Here is a 24,417-nt window from a genome sequence, read left to right as displayed (position 1 = left end):
CACCCTGTTCACCAGCCTCCTATAGCACAGTTTCCTTTAATCAGAGTCCGGTTTACCTAGAACCTCTATCTGCACAAGCTACATGTGTCTCGATCAAGTAGTCCATTTCATAAAGATAGTATTGCCGGTTATCTATTCTGCCGCCTGTTACCATTGACCAAACCCTAAGCGCTAAATATATATGTATATGGAATTCGATATTTGGCCATAGCCCGGGTTGGATGAGCTTTTAGAAAGTGTTTTCTGTTTCAACCATGCCACACATGATTATTCTGCCGTAAAGCACCTTTGGCGCCAAATTTGCTAAAATACTTGATAAAGTAGTACACAAAAGAAACGCATATTCTCATCAATCATCCATTCATATCGGTCCCGTTATCGATGCAATAAACAAAGTTCCTTCACTTTTCACTGGCTCAACGACCCATAGTAGAGAATATTGCATCAAGTACAGATCAATCCAATCTCAGAATATCCTGAATGCGGACACCAAGGCTGCGAACCGCTCTCTTGATCTCTTCGTCCCATAAACTATTCGGTCGATCACACACCGTAAATTCCTGCGGCTGAGCGTAAAGAAAGATACGTTGATACATATCATCGAGATTAAGCTGCCGTCTACGTGTCTCAAGGAGCACAATTTGATCTGGACGCTGCAGTTTTTTTCTCCCATCTCGCTGACCCCTACCGTAATATTCGTATTGCAACGAACCGACCTCAGCAGCCGGCACACCAAAGAGATCGCCTTGAAGGACCTCACCGGGGAGAGGGTTGTAACGCCAGCGAACCAGTTCTTTGAGAAGCTCCATTTCGGTTCTCAAAATGTTTCCGGTTAGCACATCAAGGCAGAATTTGAGGCCGCGTTGAGCCATGATGAGGCGTCTCTGACCACCGCTGGCGTTTTCGCGAGCGGTCTTCACGTACAGGTCGATACGGACAATGAACAAAGTTGCCATGAAGAGATCGAGGTCGGTCCAGAGATTTCTGTTCTGGATTGTCCACATTCGGCGTTTCATGTCGGGGATATCCATCAAGAACCATAGCTTGAAAATGGCGGGCTTGTAACGATATGGAAAGCCATAACCAGCACTTGTGAGGGCATGTATTATGGAATGGACCGTTTCGTCGCGGTACCTGACCATTTGCAACCAACGGAGGGAGACAGTATAGGCTGTCACGGGACCGTTTGAATGAACGCCAGAGAGGCGCTGGGCGTCGTAATCTAGCGCGGGCCTCTTAAACCACAAGCGTTGGTAACATCTCCATGGGAAAATATGACACGCAACCCTGGACTTGTGTAGAGCCTGGAGTCGAATGATCTTTGGGAGATACTTGATGGTGAATGTACAAAATGCCTTTGACGTGATCTGTAAGTTGATGAGGTCTTCGATGCCGAGCTCCTCAGTGATTCGTAGAGCAATATCAGGGTGAGTGATAATGGTGTGCAAGATGTTAATAGTCTGTGACACGTCCTTGTCGGCAGGCTTTTGGTCATTTCCGTCTTCAGGCGCAGCGGAAGGATGCCGAGATTTGACCGATTCCAAACTTGGAGGCCGCTGCCATTGAACCACAGTAGGCCCATGCGGCCCTACAACGCTCGGACTCTGACTTATATCTTGGCTAACCCGGGTGGTCATGGATCTATAGGCCTGGGGCGTGTACGGACGTGCAAGTCGTCCCATACCATATGGCTCGGTAGAGTAAGGATTGTGTTCCGGCTTGATTCTTGGAACAGAAGGAGGGGCGTGTGTATGATCACTGAGTCCAGCGGGGAGTCCGCGATCAAAATATTGGAACAGATAGTCAGACATGCCCTGCTGAGACTGGTCCGCATCTAGTTCGCTTTTCGGAGCAACGGGATAGTCATGCGTGGGACCATTCATTCCGCCAAACAATTCGTCCTCAAGATTAGGGACCTCGATATTAGGAATTGGGTAGTTCGATATGCTTTTCAGAATCTCGTCAACATCTGTTTCGGCCTTTGGAGCAACAGAAAAGCCATGTGTATGACTAGTGGTTGAACTAGGCATTCTACTATCGATGGGAGGAATCGGGTAGTCTGGGATGCTCTGTAGAGGCTGGTCTGCGTCTGGTTCAGTCTTCGGAAAGACCGAAAAAGGAGAAGAGGGACCATTTATTCTAGGGGGGAATTCATCGTCAAGGCTTGGGTTCAGGTAGGGTGGCATGCCTTGCTGACCCTGGTACCCATTCACTTCGTCCTTGACGACAGGTGTACCTCCATAGCCAACCTCGTTCGGATTGAAGTTGCTCACAAGGGGATTAGGGGTTCGCTGATACCCGTGAGGGATCCGGGTGCGTGCGCCAATTATAGGAGTGTTCGTACCCATGGGCGCTGGAGGAGGATATGCTGGATGTCCCCACGGAAAGTTAGGACTCATAGATTCCCAGGTAATTGGGGTCGCACGCTGTTCGAGAGTAGGTCGCGGTCCAACATCAGGTACACCTAAGAACTGTCCATAGCGTCCGGGGTGAGCAACCGGGCGATGATTTGTTTCATTCACGTTTCCAAGGGGGTTCGAATATGAAGCGTGAGGAATGAAGGTTGCAGGAGATACAGAGGGAAAAGACACGCCTTCATTGGTAATTTGGACCAAGTTGGGTGTAGCCTGCCTGTTGTCATTTGCCTGTCGCTGCTGCTGGTTTATGGTCATTATGTTTTCAGGAGCTATTCCAGCTATAATTTGCTGACGTATGAGGTGGGACTGTAGACTCTGGTTTCCGTTGTTCATGCTCATAGGAGCCGAATTCTGAATTCTGTGTCTTAAGGAGGCGTTATTGGCAGGCCTGATTTGAGGGTATCGGCGAGCCCCGGCGGCATTACTGCTGTTGGTGTTTCTTCCTACCCTAGCCGCTCTCTGGTTCCGAGGTCTGGTGGTAGAGCGCCTCTGCTGGTTGGGTTGCTGTGGCTGGGTGTTTGCATCTATGCCCTCATTCACGCCTGGAACGTGTGCCATATTAGCAAGAGAATGGGCGCCATCCAATTCACAGTGATTGCGACAGTTGTGTTGGTCAGGATGCACCACGGTGTGACGCAGTGTTAAAGAGACGCGATGTGAGAGAATCAGGAGTGTAGGGAGCTAAAAGAAGGTAGTGTTACAGACCACTCCTGAGGGAAATAACAAAAGAAAAAAAGACACAATGACACCTCCAGGGAAGTGAGAGAATTCTACCTAGAAAGGATACATGGAGAGAAGTGTTACTATGTGATAACACAGGGAGGGTTTGTTTCACATTCATGCCTCACTTCACTTCATTTGTGTTCTAATTGTTGTCAAAGCAGTGCCCAGAAACCCAGGCACCCTAAAGGCATGTGTATCCAAGATCTAGTAATAGATTCAGTAGTTGAGATTGTTGAGATTGTATATTTGTACAACAAGAAGAGGAGGGCCGACGAGGTGAAAACTGCTGAATCAATCTCATCCTCGGGCCCTCCAAACTGTGAGTTCAAGCCTTACATTCAGGTTGTAGAAGAACTCTAGCTGCGCGCCGGGCGAATGGTTGAATCATTTCGATGCCTCCTCCTTTGTCTATTAAGATGACCTCGAGAAGGCATCCGCGGTAATCAAAATACCTGCCCTGTAAGTTGAATGCTTTTGGCCGTCGGAGGCTGCCATAAGCAAATCTATGTGAGTGCGTAATATATGCAAAATTGAAAATCAAAACAGTTCTGAACGACCGTGAGCGAGCGAGACATTGGCTCGGTCCTGTTTAATGAAAGGGGAACAAAAAATAAATCAAAAATCGCAATGCTCAATCCAACGAAACCTGTCGTAACCTGTTGAGAGGTAAACCACCAAAACTCCATAAATCACCGTAAATGAATACCGTCCACTGTTAAAATGAGGGGTAACCGATTAAGGAAGAATGTTGAGTACAGATTGGCTGGAAATTATTTCCTGTTCAGAAGCGTCAAGAACTCCTCTCGGGTCTTTGCGCTGGAGCGCATGCATCCAAGCATGCAGCTGGTGGTTGTGGTGCTACTGGTCTTTTGGACTCCACGCATCACCATGCAGAGATGCGCGGATTCCATGACCACACCGACCCCACGAGGCTTCAGGACTTCGGAAATTGCAAGCGCGACTTGTTTGGTTAAGCGCTCTTGCACTTGTAGTCGTCGGGAGAACATCTCTGCCAGGCGAGCGAGCTTAGAAAGACCGAGGACACGGCGATCGGGGATGTAACCGATATGCATCTATAGAGAATATTGGCTTAGCGATATCCCAGAACCAGAGACTTCAGTGAGCCCTACCTTGCCTGTAAAAGGCACCATGTGGTGTTCGCACAGCGAGAACACTTCAATATCTTTGACAATGACCAATTCGTCATGGTCTTCATGGAAGACAGCGCCATTGACAAGATCCCTCACGTTCTCCTCATAGCCCTTGGTAAAGTAGAGCATGGCTTTTGCATACCGATCAGGTGTTTCCCGGAGGCCTTCCCTCTCTGGGTCTTCCCCCAGGCATTCGAGAATTGTCCGGACAGCTCCGGACAGCTTCTTGATCCGCTCCTCGTTTTCCTCGGGTGATGACTCAAGCCGCGCACGCGTTCCGGGACCTGCCAGATAGATACAGTATCAGTACACTGGCTCGCACTCGGGCGTTGAAAGTACTCACAGGGCCAGCTCAGGCCATCAAAGTCGACTGCGGGGGCCAACGTATACGGACTGGCGGGGCGGCTGGCAGTAACTGGTGGGGTGAGGGCGCCAGCTTCATCTCTGGGATCGCGGGCTGGGTCCTGCAATGAAGGTCTATATTTCATCATAAGTTAGTTGGTGCTCTATAATTGGTTCAGTGAAGTAACATACTTGGACACTGAAGACCTGCGACGAGGATTGTCGTAACTGCTAGCATGCTCGGCTGATTGCGTCTCAGACTCAGGCTGGTCAAACTCGACGGGAACACGAGGAGCAAAAGACGTGCGAATTGAACTGTTCAAGTTGTCCCGCTCGCGGGCATCCCTCGAGGCGACAGATGTGTTGTTAAGAGGAGAGCCACCGTTCAGTAGGTGAGAAGGGATCGCCTTAGGCTTCGGCCCTGTGGGCGGAGGAGAGCCAGAACCCATAGCTGAGTATGGCGGAGGAGAATTGCGGGGGATATCGGCAGACAGCGAGAAAAGCGTGGGGGTTTAGAGATACTAGACTTGAATTTGTTCGTCGAGCGATTGATATGGAAAATAAGAAGAATGTGCCTAGAAAACCCGAGTCATCGTTCAAGCAAATTGGGGTTGTCGGATTTTCTTTTGCTGAGGGGAAAAAAAGACGCTATGACGGTAGGGCGATGATTAGACTAGCCCCTCCGATCACGCCGCACGTGGAGACAATCTCATACAGCCTCTTACAGTCCTTCATTTATTCACCGCCTCAAAGAAACCCACTGGCGACCATTCATCAGTAATATGTAGAACAATGGTATTTCCAATGCATGCATGCTGCGGCCGAACGGGGCGAGGACAAATAACGGCTAGGGTGATCGTCGTTGGAGGCTGAACTTGACAGAATTCTCCCACTGCGGATACTTTTGTGTTTGCCAAATTCACGGCCGACTTTTTGTTACTGAGGAAAAGAAGGTCAAAATGCTGTCCATAGACTGATTGTATCGTGCAATGACAGTTTTCAAGTACAGAAGAAAATAAAGAGATATGAAAAGTACAAGATCAATAAATATATTCGCCTCTCGAGTATGGAAGTTTCGCAATAGTTTGGGAGGAAAAACGAGAAAACGCTCTAGTGATCGCTGAGTCAAGGCTCCAACTCCTCGGTCGGCACGTCCTCCATATCCTTACCAACAATGGCATCCGCGACCTTCCACACCTGTAAGAGATTGTCCTCCGCAGCGGAGCAAAGAACCCAAGGGTCATTAAGGTTCCAACTGAAGTCGGAGATACGGTTGGTATGACCACCGTGCATGAACAGTCTGTAGGAAACCCGATGTTAGTAACAAGCCCAAATATTTGACATGAGAAGTACGTACAGTTCTGGTGGCCCGTCTTGGGCATCCTCAGGAGTCTGTTCTTCGCCGGCCCGGCTTAAGTCCCAGAACATGATCTTGCGGTCGTAGCTTGCACTTGCAAGTACGGCCTCTTCGAATGGATGCCAAGAGATCGAGGTGACGGAGTCGGCGTGGTTTTCGAGTGTGTGTAGCTTGGTCTTCAGGTTACGCAGATCCCATAGACCGATGGTCTTATCCGCAGAGCCCGTAGCCAGAACAGTTTCAGCAGCAGGATTGAAAGCAACAGCGTTAATGGCATCACGGTGCTGGCCTCCAGCTGATGCGGCGGCGCGAGTAGTCTCCGCAACTCGCGTGTCGAGAATTTGAAGAGTGATATCGTCTGATACAGTTCCGATAAGGGAGGAGTGAAGGGGATGGTATTGAACATCATTAACAATCGACGAGTGGTGGGTATAGGTTCGGACTGGCTGGACTGCCTTGTTGCCCTTTGTGTATGTGGTAAGATCCCTAGCTCGTGTTAGCGACAGGTTGATTTACAGGCACCAAACCAGGTATCCCATACCAGAGGCGGACTGTCTTGTCCTCGCTTCCTGTGGCGAGGTTGCCCACAACATGAGGACTCCAGCTGAGTCCGAATCCTTCTTGCTTATGCCCAAGAAGTTCCATCTGGGGGTTTACATTCCCTGTTGGGAGACTGGGGTGTTTTGAGCGATCCCAAACCATCACTCTCCCGTCCGTACACATTGTAGCGATTATGTTCGGGTTTTGTGGCTGGTATCGTGCTTTGTTGACTTCGCCCTTGTGGTCAATTTTCTGCACGATGTTGAACTTGATTTCCATCGGAGCTTTCTTTGAGCTGCCACCATAGCCGCCGATTTCCCCACGCTCTTCGTCGTAGTCATCGGGGTTAGGAGCATTAGGGTTAGGTAGTTGAACATGAGCGATCTGAAGATAATTTTGAGCGTCGCTGGAGGTGTGGGTTCCTAGGAGCAGGCGGTGGGTGGAATACGGCTTGTCCGGGACTCTATATGAAAACATTAGAAAGCACGTCGATCGCTGTAGCACAGGTTTGCATACTCTTGTTTGTCAGGCAGCCATTGCGTTGTGAGGGTGGGCCACTCTAGTGCGGTGCTGAGGATCATGTCGTAAAGGAAGGGAGCGTTCTTTTTCCATGTCTTGTATTCTGAGACAATGGGCTTTAGTCCGGATGCCGACAACCGTATGAGGGTTCAGGATTATTTACCTTCGTTAATGATCTTTTCCTCAGTGCGTTCCTCCTCTTGCTCCTCCTGCTCCTCAATGAAACCTACGGGGAAGGTTAGATAATTCGTTGCGCGCAAAGCGATTGAGGAAGAAAATCGCACCGTCATCATAGGGCTCCATAGCGTTAATTGGGTAGTATGGGAAGGGTGTGAGCACAGTCTATGGGTGTTTGCGCAGGACGGGGTTAAAAAACAGCGACGTTGCTGTTCAACACCGGAGCGAGAGAGCTTTGCAGTTGCGGACGGAGCTTCTTTCGAAACGCGACAGTTGTTGGCAGCGCGTTAATGGGCGTCTGCACCCTAAACCTATTTTGGTGGTTATGGGCTTGGCGGAGCTATTCCCAAACGGGGTTCCGCTCTGCGGCTCGGGCTCCAGCTCTCTGTGGTGAGCCCAAGGCGGTGTCAGCCACCTTAAGTGAATCATCTTTCCACCAACACCTTCTAGGTAACTTCATCTTCTTTTGTTTGACGTTCTAGTTTATTTCTCTGCTTGGAAACATTGTTCCTTCTTATGTTGCTCTTTCACGCTCCTTGAGTATTTTTGATCATTTTTCCTTTGATCTACGATCTCATCGGATATTTTGCGCCTTGAAGCTTGGTTTCTTTATTGGGTTTCTGACGACGCATACGACGGTCACGAATACACCACGGACTTTTCGCCTGCTCCTTTTCGCCATCTTACTACTCTTCCCGATTTGATAATACCTTGAGTCACCATGGGTGTTCCCAAGTTCTTCCGCTGGCTGAGCGAACGGTATCCCGCGATCTCCATGTTGATCGCGGAGAACCGGATACCGGAGTTTGATAACCTATATCTTGACATGAACGGCATTATCCATAACTGCACACACAAGGATAGTGACTCTCCGACTTTCCGAATGACCGAAGATAAGATGTTTATAGCCATCTTTAATTACATCGAACATTTGTATGGCAAAATCAAACCGAAGAAACTTTTCTTCATGGCCGTGGACGGTGTCGCACCACGTGCTAAAATGAATCAACAGCGCGCGCGGCGATTCCGAACGGCTCTGGATGCTGAAACGGCGAAAGAGAAGGCAATTGCGCAAGGAGTGGAAATGCCGAAGGAGGATGCTTTCGACAGCAACTGTATCACTCCGGGTACGGAGTTTATGGCAAAGCTCACCGAGCAACTGAAATATTTCATCAGCAAGAAAATATCTGAAGATAAGGATTGGCAAGGTGTGGAGATTGTGCTTTCCGGCCACGAAGTGCCCGGTGAGGGTGAACATAAAATCATGGAATACATCCGGCACGCGAAAGCGCAGCCTGGATACGACCCCAACGTTCGTCATTGTTTGTATGGCCTTGATGCTGATCTGATCATGCTTGGTCTACTTAGCCATGACCCGCACTTTTGCCTTCTCCGCGAGGAGGTTACATTCGGCCGACAGGTGCAGAAAAAGCCCAAAGAGCTTGAGCACCAAAATTTCTATCTCTTGCATTTAAGTATGGTTAGAGAGTACCTAGAGCTGGAATTTCAGGAACTCGAGGAAGAAGGGATCATAAATTTCCCATATGAATTTGAACACGTGATTGACGATTTCATTCTCATGGCGTTCTTCGTTGGAAACGACTTTTTACCCAATTTGCCCAACCTTCACATCAATGAAGGTGCATTGTCGCTGATGTTCAAAGTTTACAAAGAGACTTTGCCCAAGATGGGGGGATATATCAACGAGCAAGGTACAATCAACCTCGAACGACTCGGTATGCTTCTGGATGGATTGAGCCATGTGGAATACCGTTTCTTCGAAAGCGAATATTCAGATGCGGCGTGGATGCGAGCAAAGCAGAACAGTGACGAAAATGGGGTGGATACAGACGCAAAGCCAAAAACATTTACCGTCACGCCTGATCAGAAAAACATCCTTAAGACTGTCAAGAAGTACGTTTTGAACCGACCTGGAAAGGCGGCAGATTCCAAGCCTCTTGACTTTCCACCTACGCTCCCGGCTAGGGACCGTAAGTTTGTGGAGCAACTCGCTGGCGACCTTCGGTTGCCTTGGAGTACAGTTTCGAACGATGACGGAGACCGATTCATTCGAGTTCAATTCCCACCCAGTGAAGACGATGACAGCGAAGAGGAGGAAGATGAGGAGGCCTCTATGGCGGTCCAGCGGATCATCCGCAAATATGAAAACGCTAAGGTCCAAGAATTGTCTGCGGAGGAAGCTCAAGTAGCGGCTCAAAAGAAGTACGAAGAGAAGTTTCAAGATTGGAAAGACAAGTACTATACGGAAAAATTCGGCTGGGGCCTGGACAACCAGGAGGAAATGCGAAACCTAACGGAGAACTATGTCCAAGGTCTTCAGTGGGTTCTATTCTATTATTACCGAGGCATTGCATCTTGGCCCTGGTTTTTCAATTCACATTACGCCCCGATGATTTCAGGTTTGTGGTTCCTATGGCCTTGCGAATTACAGGAAGAGATGCTAATATGTCCCAGATGTCAAAAAGGGCTTGAAGGCAGATATGAACTTCCGACTCGGGAGACCGTTCAGACCTTATGATCAGCTCATGGGTGTGCTTCCCGATCGCAGCAAGAAAATTGTTCCCAAAGCCTATCACGACTTGATGTCTTCACCAGACTCGCCCATTATTGACTTCTACCCCCGTGACTTTGAATTGGATATGAACGGGAAGAAGATGGAATGGGAGGCAGTTGTTAAAATCCCGTTTATCGATGAGCGTCGCCTCCTGGATGCGCTCGCAACAAAAGAACACCTATTGGCCCCAGATGAGAAGGCGCGGAATGGCTTTGGGGTTAGCCTGAAATTTGTGTACTCGCCGGACACACAGTATACCTACCCCTCATCATTTCCGGGGGTCTTTCCCGACATCCCTAACTGCCACTGTATTCAAAACGTCTTTGACCTACCGACGATGGACGGACTAGAGCCATATGTTGGCCTCGTTGATGGTGTGCATCTTGGGGCGTCAGCCCTTGCGGGTTTCCCTAGTTTGAAGACGTTGCCCCACGCTGGGCAATTGGGATTCCACGGAGTCTGTGTTTTTCAACAAGAAAGTCGTAATGAAAGCATGGTAGTTACCGTGCTTGACCCGGGAAGTCGGTCTAGCTCTGAGCTAGCTAAGAAGAAGCTTGGACAGCGAGTTTTTGTGGGATATCCATTCCTGCAAGAAGCACTCGTTATCCGCGTTTCCGACGAACTATTTTCTTATACTATCCCGGAGGGAGAAACACACCCTCTTCCAACCCCTCATTCGGACGTCGAGATCGAGCAATGGAAAAAGAAGGCGGACAAGATTGAGGGTATTTACAGCAGGAGGTTTGGCACCATCATTGGTCCTGTCGAGGCCATGGTGCATGTCCAACTTTTGAAGGGTCTCATAAAAACCGATGCGGGTGCTACCATTAAAGAATTCGCGGACATCCCTGGGCAGGAGACGGATTATGCACTGCAACTTGTTGTTGATGAAGTGATCAACCCTGATGAACGATTTATTGAACGGGAAGCTCTACCGGTTGAGCAAGAGTTCCCAGAAGGCTCTCGCGCATTTTTCCTCGGCGAGTTCAACTACGGCAGACCTGTTCATATCACTGGTCATGATGATGGTAAGGTAAATGGACTCATTGCTTCTATTAAGGGTCGTGAGCCTGAGTTTGGAAGAGAGCGTGCGAAAAGCGCGGAAGCACTTTGTCCATACATGCCATCCTTTGCGATTGCCAAGAATTTACGTTTGAACCCCTTGGTTTTGGCGAAAATCACCTCGTCATTCTCTGTGGATGTTGAGGGCCAACGTGCTAACCTGGGGCTCAATCTGAAATTTGAGGCTAGGAAGCAAAAAGTTCTTGGATATTCACGTCGCGGAGACTCAGGTTGGGAGTTCAGTGCAAAGGCAGTTGGCCTACTGCAGCAATATATGATCAAATTCCCAGAGTTTATCGCGGGTATTCAACGTAACCCTCGGAATGATAGGTACCAGCCCACCGACTTTTATCCAGCGGACGTTGCACTGGAAAAGATAAACGAGATCAAATCCTGGCTTAAGGAAATCGAAGCGAAAAATTTCGAGAGAGTTCCTTTGGAGGCAGAGCAGCTTGATTCAGACGTTGTGAAACTCATTGAGCAGGATGCCGACCAACTTCTAAGAAGCCAGCCGCCAATGGAAGCGAAGAAAATGAGGGATATTCCCCGAAGTGGACTTCTCCGCCCATCTGACGTTGAGCACCGGCTAGGAAACCAGACCTTCAAGCTTGGAGATCGTGTTGTTTACGCCCAGGACTCTGGAAAAGTCCCCATCGCTACACGAGGAACGGTGGTTGGACTCACACGGACACCGAGAACTATTCTGCTCGATGTTGTTTTTGACGTTGCTTTCATGAGCGGCACAACCCTGGGAGACCGCTGCTCTCCATTCCGCGGACAAACCGTTCTGGCTTCATCTGTCCTTAACGTTTCCTACCGACAGCTCATCGCCAGCACTAGGGCAGCGGTAAACCAAAAACAACAAAACCAACCCTCTCCTTTGACTGTCGCAGGATACGGTGCGCCTTTGGGCCCTGGTGGTCAGGGACAGCTGAAAGAAGCTCCCGCTCCGCCACCACTTCGAGGCTCATTCCGTGGTATAGTGTCTGGTGCAGCGGCAAGGGGGCGTGGTGGACATAATGGAACCACAAACTTGCCTTTCCGGCCGCAAAACGATATGAACGGCGCTGCTCGTGGTGGCAGAGGTCGAGGTGGTCGCGGCAGTATGGCGCGTGGACGTGGTGGCTATGTCTCGGTGGAACATACCGACCCCGATGCTGGCGTTGTCCAGAACAACCCGAACTTCCGGCCAAAGAACTATTCCCAAGTTCCTCCACCTAATGGCCTAGAGTCCCGTGGCGGTCGAGGCCGAGGTCGAGGCCGTGGTGCTGATCGAGGAAACGGTTATCGAGGTCGGGGAGGCAATCGTGGAAGAGGCGCGGCTGCTACTACTGGAAACGCGTGATATTCTTTACATATGGGCTCTCGAGCGTCGCTGAGCTAGGACTGGCTATAGTCTTATTATATTGTGTACGATAGAGGGTGCCAATTCTGTGTATAAACTTGTATTCCTCGATTGAACCAAGCTCGGCACTCCCCACCTTTTCCCCGCAGTTCCAGCTCCATCACCGGCCTCTTTCCGAGCTCTGTATCTATCTCGCGCCTCAGTGGATAATTATCCGAGGCAGGATAACCGAATCGTGTAATTTTAATCCCTCTTTCTCAATATTTTCATCGTACCAAGCTCAACACCTAAGCCTTCTGTAGATCAATAATGGCGCCCTCCATTCCCACCTTCGACAACCTCACCCTCGACCCGAACGGGCCTCCAGGCAACGCATGGGGCCTCTTCGGTCCTGGAAATGAGCTAGGCATGCTCAACCTGCTCACCCCAGAGCTTGTTCGTAGAGCGGCCTCCGAGGAAATACGCGACGGTGTTCGAATCTCACTTGATCTTCCGTTGAATCGGGTGCCGTACCCCAGCTTTGGCCGGAATCCCTTCAAGCAGGAGCTCATCAACAAGGCGCCAAGGATCGTCAATGATGATGTCTTGACGTTTAACACGCAGACAAGTACGCAGTGGGATGGGTTTCGGCACTATGGTGAGTTTTCATTGTGGCTACGTTCCTTGTGAGGTTACCTGATCGCTGATGTATGGGCTGGTGGTGTTATACTAAAGGAAACCAAACGCACGGGGTTTACTTCAACGGGCATTCGTTGGATGAATTGAATCAGTCTAGGGTAATTGGGATTGACGGTTAGTTTTCAACCCCCCCTAAGGACCAAAAGAGACCAACTAATGACATCCTGTATACAGCATGGTCTAACACCGGCGGTGTAGTCGGCCGCGGAATCCTAATCGACTATGCAACTTGGGCGAACAAGAACTCTATCCCTTTGACACCCTTCAAAACAAGCACAATACCCCTCTCTTCAATCATCCAGATACTTCAGGAAACAAACCTCACCCCGCGCGCCGGAGACATCCTCTTCATCCGTACGGGATTCACAGAGGCCTACAACAAACTCAGCCCCGACGAAGAGCATGCTATCGCTACTCGCCCCACGCCTGACTTTGCGGGGATCGAGAACGGCGAGAAAACCCTGCGCTGGCTGTGGGCGAATCAGTTTGCGGCTATTGCGAGTGATTGTCCGAGCTTTGAGCCTGCGCCATTGGTGAGGGAGGGCACGCCGGCTGAGGTTACTCTGCATCAGTGGTGTCTAAGTGGATGGGGGATGCCAATTGGGGAATATTTTGATTTAGAGGAGCTGGCAAGGTATTGTAGGGAGAAGGGGAGGTGGAGCTTTTTCTTGTCGAGTGTGCCGCTTAAGGTATGTTATCCCTATGATCTCCATTTTGTCATAGTGGGAGTTGATTGTTGATGGTTGTTGTATACCTAGGTTCCTGGGGGCGTGGCCAGTCCGCCGAATGCGGTTGCTATTCTCTAAGAATTTAGCTTGCAAGATATTGAACTGGTGCTCTAATTCTGAATTACTATCTATTCCAGATTTGATTTATCTGTCGCAAGTATTAGTGTGTCTGTTGTGATCGCAAGGTATTAAATAATCCGTTAAATTCTTCATCTTGAGTATAGTTATAACAAAAGCACCGAATATTAAACATTGGAACAGCCAATTTTATATCCATAACTCCGCTCCAAACGCCTTCACCAGAATATAAAAAAAGGGGTAATTAGTTATTCATACCATGATTCAACCCACCAAAACCATAGCTATCCATGGTTCATATCTTACATTCTTGCAAAAATACCCACCATCATTCAATCCACGCGACAGAGGCCTAAATATTCACCGGCCTTTTCTTAAGCAAAACCTTCGTGTAGAAGTTAGGCATAATCTGCTCCCCATTCCGAATATTCATAGGCCGCTTCCCCTCCTTCCCCTCCTCAAACTTCATGTCATATTCAACAAGCAGGCGGCTGAGAATCGCCTTGGATGTATTGGTCGCAAAGTGGCGGCCAGGACAAGCCTGACGTCCAAACCCGAAATGTAGGTTCAGCTGATTTACCGAGACAAGGCTTTGATTGCGAGCCTCAGGGTCCTTACACCATCGGAACCCATCGAAGGTTTCGGGGGAGTCGATGAGGGATGGGTCCCGTGAGAGGGGTCCGGCTGGGAAGGTGACGTATGTGCCTTTGGGGATTTTGAAGCCGTCAGGGAATACTATTGTTTCTCTCGCGATTCGATGGACGTTGACTGTAAAACGCGATGTTAGTTGATGTGTCGGTGGACGGAAAGGGGAAATGGATGGCTATCTGGATATCAATTGATGACTTACTTACCTTCACTGGTAGGGTGCAAGCGCTGAGACTCACGGAGGAAACTATCCAGATGAACCTGAGCCGCAAAGTCGGCCTTGGTAGCATTTGCCCAGCCGTCTTTGAGTGTATCAATGATCTCATGACGCAGGGGCTCTAGGTACTCGGGGCGGATCATGAGATCGTACAGGCCCTGGGTTATGAGCATAGTGGAGGTATGAATGACAGCCAATGCCATTATGATCATCAACCCGTGGGCGATGTTCCCGGGATCTTTATCAAACTCGCTATCCGCGCTATCCATCATCCATTGCATGAAGTCGTCAGGCTTCTGGTATTCGGGGTCGCTAGCTTCGGCTTCACGGCGTTGCAGAATCATCGGCACGAAGACATCCTCTGTGACCCATCTGAGGGTCCTTTTGAGGTACCGGACGCTTGGGAGGATCCTTGCGACTAAGGGACGGAGAAATCGGGGAAGAGGACGAAGAAGTATGATTGTCAAGCCTAGGTTCTCTGTGTATCTGGTCACGGTGTCGAGCCATTGTTCGCTTCGACAGAGGGTGTCGCCGACAATTATGCGGGATGTGGACCGGTTAATGAGCTTCAGAATCAGGTAGTAAATGTTGACGGGAACCCATTTATCTGGTTTCTGATGTTAGCATACGGACTAGGCCAGTTTAAAATGGAGGGGGTCACTTACCGTTGCATTCAGGCACTTCGACTTCAAAAGCATGCTGAAGCTCGTCAACAACTTTGGGAATAAGCCGAGCTGTTTCACTGTTAGCTGTTTTATTGTTATGGGATCAAACAAGAGGAAGGGGGACTTACTCAGGGCTGGATTCAGCTTTTTGGTAACAGTGTGGGCCGGCAGGTTGTTGTCAATCAGAATACCGGTATACTGGCCACAAACACTCTGCCAGGGGTCAGTTTCAATAAAATAAGAGAATGGGGGGGGGGGAGCCAACTCACATCGAACTGTGCATCCAAAAGACTCAACTTTGTATGAGGAATCTGTCGAACATGGGGAAGGTATTTGGCAGGGAGTACGACGATATCTGCATCGACCTTGCGCACTCGATATGGCACGTCTTTGTACTAAGAAGACGAATATTAGCAAACTAGAAGGCTCAATTGTTGACAGCAAGACGTACCTTTCTGTAGCCCTCATAGATGAGAGCCGGGCCCTTGACGACGAACAGGAGCCGGTTGATAAAGTCAGGGACGGGACGGCCGTAGGATACGGTTGGAATATCGAGAGCGACGGTGACACCAGCAGGCTTCGAGAAGAGCCAGGCCACGAATGTAAGAGACACGGCAAGTAAAACAAGAGGTGGCATCTTTATGAGTATCTCGAATAAATCTGGCTGCTGCTGCAGGGGCCGTTAGTTCGCGCAGGTCTGTATAGATAGGGTTATATGGACGTGAGATGTAGTTACAGCGAAAGCCCAGGGAGACCCTGAAGCATAGCAGATCTGTGAAATATCGCGGAGCAAGAACTGAGATTAACACCAATCCACAGCACTGTATACCTCTGTCCTTATATAAACTGTTACATATCGCGTGGACCTGTGAATAGAGAGTGCGTCCTTTTTTTTTTGGGTGGAACGAGGGCATTATATCTTCTTTGACTCACCCGGGGGTTTATTCACAGATATATGGTTGGACATGGACTTGAAAGCACATTCTAGGCCTGTCTTTGTGTGGGAGATGCCGTCAAAGCCGTTGTATAATTTGTTTTTGTGAATAGGATAATGCAGTGGTAACAAATAGCAAAGGATCTAGCACCCTGATTGAGGCCTAAATAGTGAATTGAAGTTAGTCATAGGATATGGTCTAGTCTAAGTGAAGATCTGTCTTGGTAAACGGCTTTACAAAGCAAGCTAACAATCCTGTCGAGTTCGAGGACAAGCATCATTCTACAAAGGCTTTGATAGATACTCCAAGGCTTTCTCCGAACAGGCTCGATTGATGTGCTATCGCACAGTCTATGTACACTAAGGACACGAGAACTTTTGATTGTCCCTGTTTATCTTCCAAGGTATATAGCATCACAGAAATAGAACGCCATGCGCAAATGCAAATTACTGAAACAGGGCAAAGTTTGCTAGAAAGAAGCTGGCATATGATTAATCATTCAAGACCAAGCCATTCACCTTCCGCATCGTCGCCACCATCGCTCATGGCCGTATCGCCATTCCCAGTAGACGCTCCGTCGATCGTGTCGATTGCTTTGGGAAATAAAGGTTCTTTCTTTCCAGCCAGCATCGGCTTTGCGAGAAGGAAGTTGAGATCATAAAGGTTCTTTTCCGAGAGGCGTTTTAGGTTTTCGTTGATGTCGTCAAGAGCGCGCTGGACAGCACGAAGCTCGGGCCCTAGCGTGCCTGCATTGTCCTTGAAATATCTGCCGTGACTACTCAACAGAGACTCGATCCAGAGTAGGTTGAATTCGAGATGTGGCGTCTGCTCACAGGAGTGGGCAACGAATCGAAGCAGGCGAGGGAGGTATACAGTCGGGACGGAGCGAACAACATGGGCGATATCTGAGGGTGGGATGGCTTCATGGACGGCACTGATAAGCTTGGCCTCATTTAGGCGGAATGCCATGACCAACGCCTTCAAGAATGTGTCATCGTTGTTTATGTCGCCAGTTTCCGCTGCCTTTTTGGCACCTTCCACTGTAGCAAGAATGGTATCGGGTGTAATAGAAATGTCAAGGTCAAACGGGTCGAAAACAAATTCCGTGTCCAAGCTATAAATCAGAAGACCTTCTGTAGAGGCTGCACAGAACGAGCGGCCCGTCGAAGCGAAATCCACACCGCTGACACGAACTTCAGGTCGAGTACTCCGCGAACCGGCGTCACCACGCTTTGCTCCAGGAAGAGACCGATCGATGCGTTCCTCGCGGTCTGAGGCTTCTCCAGTCTCATCGATGAGTCCTCGAGCGCCAGCATCCGTCAGATCGCGGCTGTTGAGGAACTCCTGAGTACCATCCAGAGATGTGTTCACGGAGACGGTGTATTTTCTGACCAGGCAACCTGACACAACATCGTACAGGCAGATAAATTTGCTGTTACCGGCAGCGAGGACACAGCTTCCATCGGCGCTGTATGTGATGCAATGGAAGGATTTCGTGCCAGCGGCGTTGGCGGCGGTCGTGCGGTCTGTGACTTTGCGACCTCCCGAGATATCGCGGCGCCCATCAATACCGGTCTCTTGTACAGCGTCAGCCACCGACCAGAAGGTCAATTGCCCATCTAAAGAGGACGCTGCTATTTGCTTCCCATCCGGCCGGAAAGCGACGCTCAGTATATCCGAGGTAAGCACCAGGGGCTCGCTAGTCTGGGTTCTCCCAAAGATACTCCAGATACGAACGGTACGGTCCCAACTGCCACTGACCAAGTGATTGCCATCTGCTGCAAACGCCAAGGCTGATACGGGTCCCTCGTGGCCAGATAGTTGATCAAGTAGTTGTCCGGTCTGTACTGACCATACATGGATATCGAAGGAGTCTGGAGATCCAGCACAAATAACTTCGCCACTGGGGTCGACCGCGAGAGAGGCGAAAGGAAGTCGAGATGGGGCCGTGAACGTGCGGAAATTTCGGTAGCGGATCAGATCCCATGCCCTCACTGATCCATCTAACGAGGCTGTAAACAATACATTTCCCTTCTTTGAGAACTCGCACGCCGTCACCCCACTGGAGTGCTCGGTAAATGTCACCAAGCAGAAACCAGATTTGACGTCCCAGACCTTGACCTTGCCGTCATCGGCAGCAGTGACGATCCTTTGGCCATCGGGTGAGTATACAAGCGCATTCATTGAATCCAAATGGCCCTGCTGTTTCAGAATGTACGACTCTGACTGCCATTCCCAAACTAGCAATTGCCCGAATTTCGAGGAACCAAACGCTAGCCACTCGCCAGATTTGTTTATCGACACGACGTCAATATTACTCTGAGCAATACTAGGTATTTAATCAGCTTCATGTTCACCCTTAAGAATAAGACAACATACCTTAGAAGATGTATCGTATTAAACTCCGGTAGTTCGTAAAGGCCAAACAGACCGTTCGAAAAGCCAACGACGAGCAGATTTGAGGGGCCATGGAATGCCGCGCACTTAACCGTCGCATGTGGCTGTTGGAAGAACTCTTTCTTGACAATCCTCCAGCGTGGTTCGCCTACATCCTCCATTGAGTCTGGATCTTTTTTGGAGACATATTCCCATCGAAAGAGCGCACAATCTCGGCTGACGGTGTAAATCTACCTTTACGTTAGACCCAAATTTCAAGAGTGGTGATGGAGAGACCTACCATCTCTTGATCGGCAGAGAAAAAAGCCGCTCTAACTCCTTGTCGGTGACCCGAGAGAGTTGTGGGCTCGAAGCCATCCTCGGGATCCAAGCTCCATACCCGCGCCGTCAAGTCCTTCGAAGCCGTCAAAAGGAAACGAGAGTCACTCGACCACTCAATGCTCTGCACTTCGTCGAAATGACCGGCGAGATCTCGGTGTAGGACAAATGGAGCAAAATCGATTTCGCCATCACCGCCGACAGTAGGCGTTTCGGGGGTGTGCCATATTTGCAGCCGGCGACCCACACCAACAGCAAAGTGACGACCGGATGGGGAGAATTTGAGGGCAGAAACGCGGCCTTTGAAGGAAAAGTTGTAGATTTGGACCCGACGGTGGAAGTTGGTTAGGATTGCGCGACCATGTTCGTCGACAGAAAGAAGAATGTTGCCCCGCGGAGTAAGGTCTAGTCGATCGATATTTGTTCGGTGCGCAAAAGGAAGCGTATGGGAAGTATTGCTAAATGCGACCACCGGGTTAAAAAGCTGCAATATAGAATGGAGAAAACATCAAGCCGCGCAAAACATACTTCACTAGGTCAAATACGGTGACCCTGTTGCCCACCGGCGAAATTAAGCAGTTCCCATCAGGCGTGAAGAGAAGGTTCCCTTTGCGATATACCGTACCGAGGAGGTTCGAGAACTAGAGTTGATTGTTAGCATGGTCGCAGCTTCAGAGCCAATTGTGCAGAGCTAGCACTCAATTTTTGATGTAGACTAACCTTGAAATCGGTCTTCATGGTCGATAGCCAGAGAGTCGCTCCTCAGTATATACTCGCCGACCAACTTGCTCAGATCTTCACAAAAAAAGTCGGCCCTGCGATAAGAGCTCGGATCAGCCGTTTTTCCTGGTGCCGAAAGCTTAGTCTGGAAACGCACTAGCGTTGGTGCCTCAGGACTAAAGATCCCCGAAAAACGTGACTTTGGGGGGTTCGGATTCTTTGGATTCAGGGGCAGCAGGAGCCAGACTAGACTCAACCAGGCACAAACAAGATTCGGGTCGTTTGCTGCTGTCCTCTTGTCTCCTACTCTTCTCTCGACGACTGCCCTGCTGTCTCCGACTCTACCAACTCCTGAAGGGTCTTCTTCCTCCGTCTTGTCCTAATTCTTCTTTACATCCCAGGAAGCCCTCGGGTTGTTGTACTGTCCCCGGTCCAATTGATTTCCACCTTCCTTTGCTGGTCGACCCCTTATCATCATGGCCCCCATCAACGAAACTGCTTCGCCCATTGGTATTGCCAACGTGAGTCTTCAATATTATACCTGATTCCATTTAAAACTTAATTTATGTTGACGATGAATTCTTTCTCGACAGCTCCCAAACCAGCGGTATGTACAGCTCGCGAGGATGCGGATATCAGGTGTAGTAGCTGTGTGGTTCTAACGAAAATCCTCCAGACACAAGATTGTTGCTAAGCGGGGTGCGGCTTTTACTATTATGGTGCGTTCAATTGATACCCTATCGGACTAATACATGGAGCTAATACTGAGTTCCTCAGGTTGCTGGAGAGTCTGGATTGGGAAAGACCACGTTCATCAACACTCTGTTTTCCACCACCATCAAGAACTACGCCGACCACAAGCGCCGACACCAGAAGCAGATCGACCGAACTGTCGAGATTGAAATCACCAAGGCCGAATTAGAGGAGAAGTTCTTCAAAGGTTCATTTTGGATAGTCCCGGGTTAGGAGTCACGGCTGGCTAACAACCATTGCGCTGTATAGTTCGCTTGACCGTTATTGATACCCCCGGATTTGGTGACTACGTCAACAACCGCGATTCCTGGCAACCGGTTATCGAGTTCCTGGATGACCAGCATGAGTCTTACATGTTGCAGGAGCAGCAGCCCCGCCGAACAGACAAGATTGACATGCGTGTCCACGCGTGCCTGTATTTCATCCGCCCAACTGGACACACCCTGAAGCCCCTGGACATTGAGGTCATGAAGCGCCTGAGCTCCCGTGTTAACCTGATTCCCGTTATCGCCAAGGCCGACACTCTCAGCCCTGCCGACCTCGCCCGGTACAAGCAACGGGTAAGCTACCTTTTCTTGCATCATTCCTTTTCGAGTTACTAGGGACTAACTCTACCCTCCAACTCTAGGTCCAAGCCGTGATTGAAGCCCAGGGCATCAAGATCTACACCCCTCCCGTGGAAGAGGACGACGAGACTGCCGCCACTCACGCTCGCAGCTTGCAGGCTGCCATGCCTTTCGCTGTTATCGGCTCCGAAAAGGATGTGAAGACCAACGATGGCCGCGTGGTCAAGGGCCGTCAATATGCTTGGGGTGTCGCCGAAGTCGAGGATGAAGAGCACTGCGACTTCAAAAAGCTGCGCTCAATTCTCGTCCGTACCCACATGCTTGATCTCATCCACACAACCGAGGAGCAACACTACGAAGCGTACCGCGCACAACAAATGGAGACCCGGAAATTCGGTGAGGCCCGACCGAGGAAGCTCGACAACCCCAAGTTCAAGGAAGAGGAAGAGAACCTGCGCAAACGCTTTACCGACCAAGTCAAGCTCGAGGAATCGCGGTTCCGACAGTGGGAGCAGAAGCTCATTGCAGAGAGGGATCGCCTCAACAAGGACCTCGAGGCCACCCACGCTGCGTATGTTCCTGCCCCCCATATTCATGCCCCTCGAAGGTGTATTTTAGCTAACTTCAAAACAGTATCAAGTCGCTGGAGGGAGAAATCGAGGGGCTGCAGGGATCATCCACTAGGAGCCACGGCCGTCGCTAGACATCTTTTCGTACCACTGGAGGCATGCGGTAGTGGTTATTTTACGGACGGTGGAAAAAGCAGAAGTGTGCATTCGTCTCAACTAATATGGTTTTACTCTCGACTACCCCTTGACGGTTTCTTTTCCTTTCTATCATTATTCGCCTTTTGACATTCTCCGTGATTACTTTCGGATCGTGTTTACTACTCAGAAGCTCGCCACAAATATTGGCTTCTCCATCCGGTCTAGCTTGACCTGTTTTCTGAATTTGCTTGCTAGTCGCTAGCGATGGTTTGTCTACGTCCTTGATAATAGCCCTCTTGTATCCGGCATCTCAATCAATACAGATTTAATTGTCACATCGTGAAGTTTTCCAAGGGTTTTATGTAGCGCTGGCCTCCCTCAACTCTAAGATGAACGTCATTTCTGTATGGTGCAAGGGCAGAAGTCTCACGACCAGGCCTTATCTCTATTCTATATCCAATGTTATACTTGATATCCCGACCGTGAAGCAAGGGGCAATGGAAGCACTGGGTGGAACTGACAATAATGCTTTCGACCCTATCCATGCGACTGTAATCGACAATTAAGAAGCTTGGTAGAGTGGCTATTTGAATCACTGCTTCGGAATGGTGAAATTATTATTGAAGGAGGTTGAGGTTGATAACACGCAGCTATGAGAACAGGGCACTGAGCCTGATATGATGCGGAAACTATATAGCCCAACTAGGTTTAGTGCCCTGTCCCCATAATCAAACTCTCGTGAGACCCAGAACGAACGCTCGGGGTTTTCCGCCTTTCCGCACCGACATCACAAATGGACAACCGCAAAGCTCCAAAGCTCGATTTGCCTTGATCTTATCGTCAACCACATTTATATTCCCTCCAGGGCTCGTCAATGACTGCAACAGGGAAATTCCCCTCGCAGTTAGTCCATACCCTCAAGACACATCATGGTAATTCCTAAACACAGTTTCCCCGCAAAAAGCTCTCTTAGCTAACTCACCACCCCATCGCAGGACCCGTGAACGCGGTGACATTTTCAGGTGGCCCTGGGACCTACATACTGACAGGGTCCACTGATCGCGCCGTGCATCTCTCCCGTGCAATCCCAAATAACAACAATACTTCTTCCGTTGTCGAGACGACGTCGCCGATCCAAAAGTACGAGGCACACGGGTACTCGGTGCTAGACATTGCGGTTGCGTCGGATAATTCGAAATTTGCGAGCGTTGGCGGCGATCGGCAGGTGTTTCTATGGGATGTTGAACAGGGTATCACTGTGAGGCGCTGGGGTGGACATAACGCGAGGGTGGAAGCGGTACAGTTTGCTGGGGAGGACGATGCGGTTGTTGTATCCGGTGAGTATTTAAGTATGATTATTTTCGATGGAACTGATTTTAATGGCTTTCTTTCTGCGTAGGCAGCGCTGATACTACGATCAATATTTGGGATGGCCGCTCAAATTCCCATAAGCCGATTCAGACTCTGAGCGAGGCTGGTGACACCGTCTCCTCATTACATGTGCATGCACCAACCTACTCAATCGCGAGCGGCAGCTATGATGGACGCGCGCGGGTCTACGATATCCGCATGGGCAGGACGACGGTGGATGTTCTCGGGAATCCAGTTACAAGCGTGCGGTGCTCAGCAGACGGGAATGCGCTTTTGACGTCTACTCTCGACAGTCGAATCCGATTGTTGGATCGCGATGACGGAAAGTTGTTGAAGTCATTTGGACAGGAGGATACCGCCCAAAATACCGCTCAAAACACACCTCTCAAATTGGGGAAAGCAACCGGTTATAGAAACGTGGAGCTGCGCATTCGGTCCGTATTCGCGAAGGCTGACGCTATTGTCCTCAGCGGTAGCGAGTCTAACAAGGATGATCGCTTCGCGCAAGCACATATTTTTACCTGGGACGTCCTGAGTGGAGATCTCATTGCGTCCATTCCAGCAGGAGAGAAAGTCAAAGCCGTCAGCGACGTAGCGTGGAATGAGAAGGCAAAGTGTTGGGCTGGCGGATGCTCCGATGGTATGTGCACACTCCCTTTTCTGACATTCCTAGCCTACCCAAGCTTGGCGCTGACTGCGGTGCTCCAGGAACCGTCAAAGTCTATCGGTAAACATCCTCACTGATAAGACTTGGACGCTTAAACACGGAGGTTGGCTGGCTCAAGAGACTCGCCACCGGAAATCCACGGGCCTCCTTCCAAAACTGAAATCCAATGCGCATGCGACAATCCTTCAGGCTTTCACATTTTTAAAGCTGAGGCTATTGCGGTAACTCAATTATCAGACCTAGGCCCCACCCACCTTTCCTCCTTACCAGACGGCCTCCACCCCATTCCGCGTTCCACGTGTGCGCCATGGTATTCATACATCATCGGTTATCGCAGGAAGCCACCCAGCCACCAAGATACGCTAAGGCCTACTACGACCACTTTTTGTCTCAAGCTGAAGCAGCTGAAGCAAACGCATCTTGTCTTCTCATATCCTTGCTGGGGCCGGATTGCAGCACCATACCTTCGATAACCTGGCAAGCCGGCCTTTCCTATCGGGATACAGTGTCACTGAATGTCAAGTTCCTCGCGCTAGGTGATTTGGCGTTTGAGGGTTAGTTGGGCTCTGCTCGGACACGTTACATACTAGACTTTTTCCATGATATCACCAATTATAGTAATAGATTTAGCAGGAGAAATCTACGTAATTGTATATGACCCCATGATTCAATCCTTCGTCAATTTCCACTATAATCCGTAACTGGGCTGGTTGCCTGAGTAATCCATACATGAATGCATCTTCCTAGCTGAAGCCGAAACA

The 24,417-nt window shown here is 49.7% G+C and overlaps 8 protein-coding genes across 8 annotated transcripts; 3 read left to right on the top strand and 5 right to left on the bottom strand.

Moving 5' to 3' along the window:
• Positions 1–455: 455 nt before the first annotated feature.
• ASPVEDRAFT_34151 (uncharacterized protein) lies at positions 456–2,975 on the bottom strand (the record flags this gene model as incomplete). The annotated part of the gene is made up of 1 exon (XM_040810825.1): positions 456–2,975. The coding sequence occupies one exon, from the start codon at positions 2,973–2,975 to the stop codon at positions 456–458; it is 2,520 nt and encodes an 839-aa protein (XP_040673733.1).
• A 935-nt stretch (positions 2,976–3,910) lies between these two features.
• On the bottom strand, positions 3,911–5,082 carry ASPVEDRAFT_89205 (GTP cyclohydrolase I; the record flags this gene model as incomplete). Its single annotated transcript, XM_040818556.1, has 4 exons — positions 3,911–4,213; positions 4,271–4,575; positions 4,635–4,768; positions 4,826–5,082. The coding sequence occupies 4 exons, from the start codon at positions 5,080–5,082 to the stop codon at positions 3,911–3,913; spliced, it is 999 nt and encodes a 332-aa protein (XP_040673732.1).
• Positions 5,083–5,758: 676 nt separating this feature from the next.
• Positions 5,759–7,352, bottom strand: ASPVEDRAFT_142812 (WD repeat RBAP46/RBAP48/MSI1 family protein; the record flags this gene model as incomplete). Its single annotated transcript, XM_040807872.1, has 6 exons — positions 5,759–5,933; positions 5,991–6,476; positions 6,532–6,993; positions 7,047–7,152; positions 7,213–7,275; positions 7,334–7,352. 6 exons carry the CDS (start codon positions 7,350–7,352, stop codon positions 5,759–5,761), a joined length of 1,311 nt encoding a protein of 436 aa, XP_040673731.1.
• A 5,011-nt stretch (positions 7,353–12,363) lies between these two features.
• On the top strand, positions 12,364–13,789 carry ASPVEDRAFT_378608 (uncharacterized protein). Its single transcript, XM_040811590.1, has 3 exons — positions 12,364–12,845; positions 12,923–13,000; positions 13,061–13,789. The coding sequence occupies exons 1-3, from the start codon at positions 12,518–12,520 to the stop codon at positions 13,624–13,626; spliced, it is 972 nt and encodes a 323-aa protein (XP_040673730.1). The 5' UTR covers positions 12,364–12,517; the 3' UTR covers positions 13,627–13,789.
• A 255-nt stretch (positions 13,790–14,044) lies between these two features.
• ASPVEDRAFT_66120 (cytochrome P450) lies at positions 14,045–15,859 on the bottom strand (the record flags this gene model as incomplete). Its single annotated transcript, XM_040815864.1, has 5 exons — positions 14,045–14,460; positions 14,547–15,164; positions 15,223–15,291; positions 15,351–15,435; positions 15,674–15,859. The coding sequence occupies 5 exons, from the start codon at positions 15,857–15,859 to the stop codon at positions 14,045–14,047; spliced, it is 1,374 nt and encodes a 457-aa protein (XP_040673729.1).
• Positions 15,860–16,353: 494 nt separating this feature from the next.
• ASPVEDRAFT_178942 (snoRNA-binding rRNA-processing protein PWP2) lies at positions 16,354–19,648 on the bottom strand. The gene is made up of 5 exons (XM_040808826.1): positions 19,593–19,648; positions 19,401–19,513; positions 18,835–19,330; positions 18,537–18,784; positions 16,354–18,486 (listed from the first exon to the last, which is right to left on the bottom strand). Exons 1-5 carry the CDS (start codon positions 19,608–19,610, stop codon positions 16,653–16,655), a joined length of 2,709 nt encoding a protein of 902 aa, XP_040673728.1. The 5' UTR covers positions 19,611–19,648; the 3' UTR covers positions 16,354–16,652.
• Positions 19,649–20,068: 420 nt separating this feature from the next.
• aspC (septin CDC12) lies at positions 20,069–21,614 on the top strand (the record flags this gene model as incomplete). The annotated part of the gene is made up of 7 exons (XM_040807894.1): positions 20,069–20,113; positions 20,186–20,199; positions 20,269–20,311; positions 20,370–20,532; positions 20,595–20,905; positions 20,974–21,482; positions 21,545–21,614. 7 exons carry the CDS (start codon positions 20,069–20,071, stop codon positions 21,612–21,614), a joined length of 1,155 nt encoding a protein of 384 aa, XP_040673727.1.
• Positions 21,615–22,328: 714 nt separating this feature from the next.
• ASPVEDRAFT_378411 (WD40 repeat domain-containing protein) lies at positions 22,329–23,842 on the top strand. The gene is made up of 4 exons (XM_040811584.1): positions 22,329–22,550; positions 22,614–22,955; positions 23,018–23,629; positions 23,698–23,842. Exons 1-4 carry the CDS (start codon positions 22,493–22,495, stop codon positions 23,718–23,720), a joined length of 1,035 nt encoding a protein of 344 aa, XP_040673726.1. The 5' UTR covers positions 22,329–22,492; the 3' UTR covers positions 23,721–23,842.
• The last annotated feature ends 575 nt before the right edge of the window (positions 23,843–24,417 follow it).

The sequence above is a fragment of the Aspergillus versicolor genome (genome assembly GCF_001890125.1).
Source record: "Aspergillus versicolor CBS 583.65 unplaced genomic scaffold ASPVEscaffold_14, whole genome shotgun sequence".
Taxonomy (NCBI): Eukaryota; Fungi; Ascomycota; class Eurotiomycetes; order Eurotiales; family Aspergillaceae; genus Aspergillus; species Aspergillus versicolor.
The sequence above is the reverse complement of the archived record's forward strand: the minus strand, read 5'-3'. Positions and strand labels throughout refer to the sequence as shown.